This window comes from Lactuca virosa, chromosome 7 (genome assembly GCF_052849685.1).
Source record: "Lactuca virosa cultivar CGN04683 chromosome 7, Lactuca_virosa_CGN04683_v6, whole genome shotgun sequence".
NCBI classification, from domain to species: Eukaryota; Viridiplantae; Streptophyta; class Magnoliopsida; order Asterales; family Asteraceae; genus Lactuca; species Lactuca virosa.
In genome coordinates, this window is record NC_136432.1 from 63,327,926 (window position 1) to 63,338,945 (window position 11,020).

An 11,020-nucleotide genomic window follows, 5' to 3' on the forward strand; every position below is an offset into this window, starting at 1 on the left:
TCCTGGCTTTATACTTAACAATTTTTCCAGTTGGATCTCTTTTCACCTTGTAAACCCACTTCAAGCCAATCGGTTTTCTTCCTTTTGGGAGTTCGACAAGTTCCCAAGTGTCGTTCTTCTCGATTGATGCTATTTCACTCTTCATCGCAGCAATCCAATCGCGTTTTGACTTTGCTTCTCGATACGATGTGGGCTCTTCCTCATCTTGAACAAGCATCAATCTTGCTATCTATTCTTTGGTCATCGGGGCTGTGTTTTCATACAAGTCGGAGAAAAGACGATACCGCTTTGGGGTGCCACCGCCTGTGGAGCTAGAGGCTGTGCTATCTGAATTTATCGGCGAGATTGGTGAATTGGGGGTCGCCGGCGAATTTGGGGATGTGGGTGAATTTGTCGCGGAAGACGGGTTTAGAAGCTCGTCTTGTGGGCTAACACCAGGTGGGCTTATATCCGAGTCGTTGGGCTCCATTTCTTCATTAACCCAATCTTCATCATTTTGACAATCACCGTGACCCGCTTCGTTTGAAGGTGCATGACCATCTTCATCATCTTTGCCATTTTCGTTGACTTCATCGAAGTCAAAATCAGGCACAGTGAGAGTTACGCTTGGTTCGCTTCGAATTTTCTTCGTCTTCTCCCAAGACTACGTTTGATTTTCTTCGAAGACTACATCCCGACTCACGTACATTGATCCTGTGTCTGGATCCAATAGTCGATATGCCTTCGTTCCTTTCTCTGCACCTAAATGTATGACTTTCATGCTTCGCTCATCTAATTTCTTTAGATGATTCTTGGCAATTCTCATGTGAGCAACGCATACAAAAACTCGAAGGTGACCCACCTGTGGTTTTCGACCAGTCCACATTTCATAGGGTGTAGAATTGTCAAGAGCTTTTGTGCTGATTCTGTTCAGAACATACACCGCGTGGCTTACTGCTTCACCCCACAGTACTTCAGGGACATTCATGGTCTTTAAGTTACTCCTTACCATCTCTAGAATTGTTCGATTGTGCCTCTCCACAACCCCATTTTGTTGTGGAGAGTAGGGAGATGTGTAGTGACGTTCTACACCATTTTCGTTACAAAAACTGGTAAATTCATTAGACAAGAATTCACCCCCATGATCTGTTCTTAGGATCTTAATTCTCTCCCCTGTGTCATTTTCTACTTGTGCCCTGAAGTTCTTAAACGTCTGGAACGCTTCACTTTTGGTTTTGAGCAAGTACACCCACATTACTCTACTGAAATCATCAACTAGGAGCATGAAATACCTGTTTCCTGACGGTGTGGGAGGTGAGACTGGACCACACAAGTCGCCATGAATGAGCTCTAATTTCTTCTTTGCTCTGAAGCTTGAATGCGATGGGAATGGCTTTCTAGTCTGCTTTCCCACCAAACACTCTTCACATGGTTGTGTTGGGACAACAATTTTCGCCAGTCCTTCAATAATTCCCTTGTCTGACATTTCTTTCAACGCTCCAAAATTAACGTGCCCCATTCTTGTGTGCCATAGCCATGTCAGATTAGAAAGTTCTGCAACCAGGCATAGTGAGCTTATCTCCTCCAATTCTATCTTGTACAAACGATTTTGAGATCGCTGGACCTTCATCAACAATCTCCCAGCTTTATCATGGACCCACAGATATGGTTCCCTTATAGTGATCTCATCGCCGACTTTAGATAATTGACCCATGCTTATTATGTTGCTGCACAAATCAGGTACATAGTATACCTCTTTCAGTTGTCTCTGTTCGCCATTTTTGCATTGAAACAAGATCGTGCCCTTCCCTTCAATTCAAACTCTCGATTCGTTCCCAAATCGTAGATAGCCTTGAATCGTCGTGTCTAATTCTCTGAATTTTCTCTTGTCTCCGGTCATATGGTTGCTCGCCCCTGTATCTAGGTACCACGACTTTGAGTGTCGTTGGTGCCCTCCCTTCGTTTTCAACCTTGGGTTTACCCCTTCCTCGTTTAAGAACACCTCCCCTGTTTCTTCTTTTATTTCGAAAGAAGCCAGTAGAAGTGCAGGTTCATTATTAAGATGATCCTGGATCAAATTGTTTTCTTGTACCCTCTCTCGTCTAGGGCTCTTACACTCAGCTGCATAATGCCCGTACTCTTGGCAATTATAGCACTGAACCCTACTTTTGTCTTGATTGCTTGAAGATGCACATTGCCCTTCCTTTTGATTGTGCGAGTGACCTCTTCCACGTCTCCCACGACCTCCAGAATTACTGCCTCTTCCACGGCCTTTGCCTCGTCCACGAGAGCTCCCACGATTCTCTTTGTGCTTTGGATCATCTCCCCTTTTTTTATACTTCTCATACCATTCTTGATGGGTTAGAAGTAGTTTGCGATCGTCTGCATCACCATGCCCCTTCATCCTCTCTTCATGTGCTTTTAATCTCCCGATTACCTCTTCAGTGGTCATCGTTTCCAAGTCCCCAAATTGTTCCAGTGTGGAAGCAAGTTGGAGAAATTTGGTAGATACATCCCTGAGAAGTTTCTTCACGACATAAGCTTCTTCAACTTTATCTCCCAATGTTCGCATTGTGCTGACCAGATGATTCACTTTCGCAGCGAATTCATCCATTCCTTCTGAGTCTTTCATTATCAAGGATTCAAACTCTGCTTTTAACGTCTGAATCCTTGCAATCTTCACACGATCAGCTCCCATGAACATCGTCTTTAGGGCATTCCACACTTCCTTTGCAGACTTCTTCTCTGATAACGACAGCAACAGATCCTCCGGTATCCCTTGATAAATCACCGCCAACGCCATCATGTCATTCTTTGTCTCCACCACTGTGTTCGAGGTTCATGGTTCAACTGCATCCCACACGCCTTGTGCCATCATGAACACTCTCATCTTTATTGCCCACGCTGCGTAATTTTCCCTCGCCAACATCGGATAGTGGAGAGAAATCTGGCTATCTTTCTGACCGTTTCCATTGCCATTTCCTCCTGTATTTCCAGTCATCTCTTCACGAGATTGATACTTGGGCATACACCAGGTTGCTCTCATACCACAATGTTGGAATTTCCTAGCTTTTCACAAGCTTTTCAGAAGACAGAGCAAGTTATAAAACACAGAGGAATTGAGGCAAATGCTTCTTCGTGTTTATTCTAATTGTAATAGGGAACAAATAACAATGTACACATTGCCTATATTTAAAGAGAGAGAACTAGCGAGAAAACAGAAACGACCTCAACTAAGCTAAAGACCAGGACTCCGCTGGTTGATTTATTCTTCTAAACTACTCAAACATAAAACGTGCTTAATAATAAAAGAAAACACCTGAATTATTATAACATACCCCTCTCTCAGTCCGTTGGGAGCAGGGGCGGACCTAGGGGTGGTCCACGGTGGCACCGGCAACCCCTAACTTTTCTGGCCGCAGTGGAAAATTTTTCGAAAATTTTATTTTTTATACTACCGTGCAACTCCTACTGTAAAATCCTGCGTCAGCCCCTGGTTGGGAGCTTGGCCGTGCAAAGTTAAGTTTAATATAGTTAAAAGGAAAAGCGTTGATGTGGTTATTATCACAAGTATTTGGGTTCTTTGAAACTTCTGTAACATTTTATTTGGAATGATTAAGTCTAAAAAAATAATGAAGATCTTTGACAAAATGATATTTTCCTGGTATTTTTGGATTGTGATAAAAGCAAGAAGAGTAAGTTGAATTGAGTTGGTTTGTTGCACACTCGTAAACTAGCTATCTCTATTTTGTAATAAATTATTTTCTAGCATTATGATAGTTTTATAATAAATTTCTGCCATTCAAAAAGACAATATTAAAATAGATAGTATTTTGTGAGGAGAGGAGAGGGAGATTATTAAAACGTAAAAGAAAGTAAAGGGTAATATCTCATCTCTGTCACATATAATATGCATGTGAGCAGATAGAGGGGATGATGATTAGCTGCACCTTCATATCCACTGATGATCATTACGCATGATAATTATAACGCCTTTTATTTTAGAAAAGTACATAGGATTAGAACCATAACTAAAACCGAAATATTTAAAATTTTAAAATTAAAAACCGAAACGATGTAAATTACATTCCAAAAAATTTAGACAACTATTATCAGTCTATTTTTATATAAATTTATATGCTACTTTTGCACTCATGGAAGGTTCTAAGGTGGGCATTATGTGATGAAACAGGAGTAGTATATAAAAGACTAGAGAGGCTTTCATTAAGCTCATCGTTCTTTTGTTCAAGTTCAATCAAACATGGCTTTGAAGAATGCTTTGATTGCATTAACGGCGCCTCTTCCTTCCATCTTCTTCTACATCTCCTTCCTTAATCACTACCAAAACGATCAACATCTACTCTCACCTCTATGGAATTGGTGCTATCGACACCCCCTCATCTTGGCCAACACCATATTCTTCCTCAACATCGATGTCGGTTTCTGGCTCATTAGCCTCCTCCAATCCAGCAACTGGGTAAACTCTCTGATCTGTGTTTGATTTCATTACATCTATCACTACTACCCTTATTCAATCATTGCCATTTACTCATTTAGTAGTGTGTGATTTTTAACGACTGGATCTATACTGGTGGTGGGTTTTGCAGATGATAGACTTGTATTGGACTGTTATTCCGGTTTTGTTGGCGCATTACTTCGCGAGCCACCCTGATGGGGAATATAACATGTGGCGGTCTGCGGTGGTGGTGGGGTTGACATGGGTTTGGGCTGTCCGATTGACTCATAACTATCTCCGCCGGGAGAAGTGGCAATGGGGTGCGAGAGAGGATTGGAGGTTCACCGATATGGCTCAACAACATGGCCAAAACTGGTGGTGGGTTTCGTTCTTTGGTGTTTACCTCATTCAGCAGGTAAATCTTAATTATTATTTATTTTGTTTTTTATTTACTTAGTATTACATGATTCGATGTAATGTCACCAAAAAATAAAAAATAAAAAAATAAAATAAAAATGCCGTTGCTATTTCTTGCATTTAATCCAAAAGTTTATTAATAATCTCCATTTTATTGACATAGGTATTCCTATTTGGAGTATGTATACCTCTCTACATTGTCCACACTGTCAACAAGCCAGTCAACATATGGGACGTAGTTGCATCAATCGTCTGCATTTGTGGCATCGCCTACGCGTATTTAGCGGACACCCAACTTTACACATTTGTAACCAAAAATGAAAAACTAAAAGAAGAAGGAAAGGCTTTGGTGCCTAATCTAAACAAAGGGTTGTGGTATTATTCTAGACACCCTAACTATTTTGGTGAGCAACTATGGTGGTGGGGACTTGCTATCTTTGGTTGGAGCCTAGGGGGCACTTGGGTCTTTATTGGTGCACTTATAAACACGTTGTGTTTGGCGTATGTGACCACACTTGTGGAAAAAAGAATGCTCAAACAAGAGTATAGGGTAGAATCCTACAAGATGTACCAAAAGACAACTTCTATCTGGGTACCTTGGTTCAAATCATCCCCTATACAAGTGTTTAAAGACAAGGATTGTTGATTTTTTGACATGTATTTCATATGATTTGTTTGTTTAGTCGAGCATGTTGGCTCATTTGTCTTTAAATCGTGTGAAATCATGTTTTTTATTTATTATTTGTGTAAAAATGGTTTTGAATGTTAAAAAATTTGATGGAATATGTATAAGTAGGAATGCAAATTGCTAAGAATGTCGTGAGTGGAGAATAACCGATAGAATGTTTGTTGACTTTGATACCATGTTCGTGATATTAATCTAAATGTGAGATTTAATATCGGGATATTTTCCAAAATAACCATTTTTCTTAATTACATTTAACATTCTAGCCATCTTTTTGAGAAATAACAAAAATGACCATGTATTTCGAAACTTGGTCGGTTATGAGATGCTTTTTGATTTACAAAACATTTTTTCTGAATAAGTTTTTGAAATTTGTTAGAATTTCGAAATGTTCACGATATTTATGTTTAAAATATTTCTACTTTGAATTTTTGAAATCGTTCTTAGAATTTTGAAATAAACATTTTCTTTAAATGTTTTTTTTTTAAATTTGAAATTTCGAAATATTTTGGAATCTCACATCTATCTGGTTGTGAAATTGATGGTGATCAATGAAAATATTGGTCAAATTGATAAAAACATTTTCAAAATATAGTCATTTTGGTGAATATCCCTTTTATATTTTTCACTTTCCAAAAACATTCAATACCAAAAGTGTATAGAACTTCACCTGGAATTAAACAACAGCTAAAGTAAGAACCGATTTACATCAATGATGAAACCAATATATGCTACTGAGTTCCTCACAAAATTGTATAAACACATGATCACAATAGCACGCACTAAGAAGATAAAATAAGGCTATCTCTTCATTTTAATCCTTAAAAATGGAAACAAAAATATGTGTTTATCTTCATATTTTCAACTTCATGCTTCAATATGAACACATGGGCAATATACGTATCTTTGAATGTGAACACATGGTCACAATAGCACCCACTAAGAAGATAAAAGTATGAAAAATGTTATTTAAGGATTTCATTGGTATATAATTTTGAAACAATGTGTTAATGAGTAAACAAGGATGAAAATTCAAGATGAAAACTTCTTGATGTGAAAATTAAGACATGTTGAGGCATTGAAGTACATTGCTAATTTGTACTTAGCCTTATTTGTGATAAAGTGCATATTAACACATGTGAAAAGCTTGTCGTTTTAGAAAAGTTGAAGCATATAACATGTAACAATATAATCCCGAAAATTGTGGCATCGCCTACGCGTATTTAGCGGACACCCAACTTTACACATTTGTAACCAAAAATGAAAAACTAAAAGAAGAAGGAAAGGCTTTGGTGCCTAATCTAAACAAAGGGTTGTGGTATTATTCTAGACACCCTAACTATTTTGGTGAGCAACTATGGTGGTGGGGACTTGCTATCTTTGGTTGGAGCCTAGGGGGCACTTGGGTCTTTATTGGTGCACTTATAAACACGTTGTGTTTGGCGTATGTGACCACACTTGTGGAAAAAAGAATGCTCAAACAAGAGTATAGGGTAGAATCCTACAAGATGTACCAAAAGACAACTTCTATCTGGGTACCTTGGTTCAAATCATCCCCTATACAAGTGTTTAAAGACAAGGATTGTTGATTTTTTGACATGTATTTCATATGATTTGTTTGTTTAGTCGAGCATGTTGGCTCATTTGTCTTTAAATCGTGTGAAATCATGTTTTTTATTTATTATTTGTGTAAAAATGGTTTTGAATGTTAAAAAATTTGATGGAATATGTATAAGTAGGAATGCAAATTGCTAAGAATGTCGTGAGTGGAGAATAACCGATAGAATGTTTGTTGACTTTGATACCATGTTCGTGATATTAATCTAAATGTGAGATTTAATATCGGGATATTTTCCAAAATAACCATTTTTCTTAATTACATTTAACATTCTAGCCATCTTTTTGAGAAATAACAAAAATGACCATGTATTTCGAAACTTGGTCGGTTATGAGATGCTTTTTGATTTACAAAACATTTTTTCTGAATAAGTTTTTGAAATTTGTTAGAATTTCGAAATGTTCACGATATTTATGTTTAAAATATTTCTACTTTGAATTTTTGAAATCGTTCTTAGAATTTTGAAATAAACATTTTCTTTAAATGTTTTTTTTTTAAATTTGAAATTTCGAAATATTTTGGAATCTCACATCTATCTGGTTGTGAAATTGATGGTGATCAATGAAAATATTGGTCAAATTGATAAAAACATTTTCAAAATATAGTCATTTTGGTGAATATCCCTTTTATATTTTTCACTTTCCAAAAACATTCAATACCAAAAGTGTATAGAACTTCACCTGGAATTAAACAACAGCTAAAGTAAGAACCGATTTACATCAATGATGAAACCAATATATGCTACTGAGTTCCTCACAAAATTGTATAAACACATGATCACAATAGCACGCACTAAGAAGATAAAATAAGGCTATCTCTTCATTTTAATCCTTAAAAATGGAAACAAAAATATGTGTTTATCTTCATATTTTCAACTTCATGCTTCAATATGAACACATGGGCAATATACGTATCTTTGAATGTGAACACATGGTCACAATAGCACCCACTAAGAAGATAAAAGTATGAAAAATGTTATTTAAGGATTTCATTGGTATATAATTTTGAAACAATGTGTTAATGAGTAAACAAGGATGAAAATTCAAGATGAAAACTTCTTGATGTGAAAATTAAGACATGTTGAGGCATTGAAGTACATTGCTAATTTGTACTTAGCCTTATTTGTGATAAAGTGCATATTAACACATGTGAAAAGCTTGTCGTTTTAGAAAAGTTGAAGCATATAACATGTAACAATATAATCCCGAAAATACATTATATTTTTTGAATGAACAGTTTATAACAATAACAAACCATATACATATACATATGATTAAAAATAGAAGGTTATTAAGGGAAGAAGATAGTGCAAACCAAACACCAATATAAAGAGGTTTACCCAATCTTTGTACGTCCACTCTCCGGTAAACCCATAGATCGACCGACTAACAATGAAAACTTTATGGTGGAGTTCGAAAACATATTATTAAGTAATAAAAATATAACCTAATCAAGAAGGAGATATGGCCCTCATCTATGGAAGGGATCTGAAACACCAATTTTGTTATTTCATCAAAAATCATGAGGTTCACGTTAGAATAAAAAAAAAGAATGAGAAAATTTTAAATTTTGAGTATTTTAGGATTTTTACTTTTCTATTCTATTCTATTTTTAAGTTTAGTTACTTGGAATTTTAGCAATTTTGTTCTATGATTCTACATTTGCTTGAGGGAAAGAAAGGTTTAAGTGTAGGGAATTTTGATATTTCTAAAAGTAGCCATAAAATATGATTAGTTATATTAGTATTTTAAATGAATAATTCTAAAATAAGGATAAATATGATATACAAATGTTCATATTTGATAAATAGAGTAAAAATCCATAAATAAGCATTAAAGAAGGAAAAATGAGCTAAATATGTAGTGAATAAGGAAGAATTTCGAAGACATCATAAAGGACGGGTTTAGCGCTTCGAAGTTAAAGATTAACGACACGAAAGAGGATTTACTCCAGAAATATTCGATAAGGATAATAGTTAGCGTCATGAAGACAAAGGCTTAGCGCCGCTAATTTTATTTTTCTATAAATACGATATTTTCATATCTCAGAAAAGTGTACAAGAAAAGGAAACCATTTGAGATGCGAAAAATAACCATCGTTTGTTACTAGAAGGCAGAAGAGTTATAGAGGTGATCTAGAGAAATCTTGAAAAGAAGTATTAAGTTTGCAATGCTTAACATTCTTATTATTTATTTTTTGATGTACTGTAAACATGAGATGCTAATAACCTTCTCTCCCACTTAAATGTAGATGAACTAGAGTACTATGTTGTAATTATGATTTCGAAGTTACAAAGTTGATATTAAATTTGCTTTTTGATCAAATCTTCTACCTTACTTGTTAAATTTTCAATTTTTATTGTTTATATTTGAGTTGCATATAGTGTAGACAACGAATCTGATTATTCTAACTTATATCTTGATAGTTTTTGATCTTAAACTATTATGACTAGTGATTTAACTAATACTAGGGATTAAATAATATTTATCGGTAACTTTAACATCTAAGAGAGCATTAGTTTAACAACTTAAGCTAGGTTTATTTTATGAATTAGACTCTTGATTGAATCATAAGTAGTTTTATTCAATTAGTTGGTTTATAGGTTTATAGTTTTATGAACATTAAATTAGTCACTTACTAATCATAAAAACTACTAACTAGATCATAATTATTAGTATAGTTGATAAACATCTTTATACTTCAATGCACTATACACCATAAGAAATAGAGATTCGAAATTTAAGTGGATGTGCTTCCAAATCATTATCTTAACTTTAATATGTTTGTTATTTCGATTTTATTTAGATTTCAATTAAAATCCATCAATTTAATTTTTTATTCAATTGATTTAATCTGTTATCAGTCATACCTAATCCCCGAGAGTTCGACACCCTTATATACAACAACTATACTATATCTGATCAGGTTCACTGCTAATGTGAGGGTTAGTTAAGAAGTGTTAGATAAAGGTTTTATAAGTTTAAAACTTAAAAGAATTTTTAGTATAAAATCTCACATTAACACCATAAATTTTTTGAACTATGTTATACAATATGATCTGGTGTGGTGCACATGGTTTACATGATTTAGGTGCTTTTTGTTTTTTTGAAGCCAAAATGCATGTAGTCTGCAAATCACATCTACAACCATCTGCAACAGAGAGGTGGACTAAACATATGCAGTCTTCAATAAAAAGTCTGTTTTTTTTAACGTTTACAGACTTTTGAAATAAACTAAAATTGAAATAAACTATTTTACAAACATAAAATAGTTTTTCAACACCAAAATTTTAATAATTATAATATTACAACATTCAAATAAAATTAATACAACCAAATTAGTCTTACAATAACAAGTTTAGTTTTACAATAACAATTTCATTTTAAATAATTCATTCCATGTTTTGCAACAACTGCTCAACAATTTCATCCCATAACTGAGTCATATATTCATGGTCTACTGCAGTGCCATGTGTTGGAACATCATATTCATCATCATCAACGGACATAATGTTATTTCGAAATAAGACATTAGGTTCATCGTAAGCTGAAGTGGTTGGACATGACAAGAAGATGATGCATGTACCGGTGTTGTTTGGGATGAGGTCCACCTTAGATTATCAGTGTCACTATTTCCATCAAAGAGGGTTGCACAAAGCTCTAGAAACAACAACGGGAGAGTTTTCAAGAAAGCAACCTTCGGATATCCCTAAACCCAATGTAAAAAAAAAGTAGTATAAGAATATTGCCAACTATATACATAAATGTTAAAAACAATACCCACATACACATAAACATACACACACACATACACACACAGACACATATATATAGCGCCGTCAACAAAGAAAGAAGATGGAGAGACG

At 35.1% G+C, this 11,020-nt stretch overlaps 1 protein-coding gene across 1 annotated transcript; it reads left to right on the top strand.

The window, feature by feature from the left end:
• The first annotated feature begins 4,189 nt into the window (after positions 1-4,189).
• LOC145125383 (uncharacterized protein C594.04c-like) lies at positions 4,190-5,534 on the top strand. Its single transcript, XM_079060847.1, has 3 exons — positions 4,190-4,456; positions 4,587-4,850; positions 5,016-5,534. The coding sequence occupies exons 1-3, from the start codon at positions 4,241-4,243 to the stop codon at positions 5,496-5,498; spliced, it is 963 nt and encodes a 320-aa protein (XP_078916973.1). The 5' UTR covers positions 4,190-4,240; the 3' UTR covers positions 5,499-5,534.
• The last annotated feature ends 5,486 nt before the right edge of the window (positions 5,535-11,020 follow it).

Bases quoted from the DNA above. Each gene is read 5' to 3' on its own strand.
- LOC145125383 (XM_079060847.1), top strand. From the start codon at position 4,241: ATGGCTTTGAAGAATGCTTTGATTGCATTAACGGCGCCTCTTCCTTCC. The intron at 4,457-4,586 runs GTAAACTCTCTG...TGGGTTTTGCAG, and splicing joins TCCTCCAATCCAGCAACTGG to ATGATAGACTTGTATTGGAC. The intron at 4,851-5,015 runs GTAAATCTTAAT...TTATTGACATAG, and splicing joins GTGTTTACCTCATTCAGCAG to GTATTCCTATTTGGAGTATG.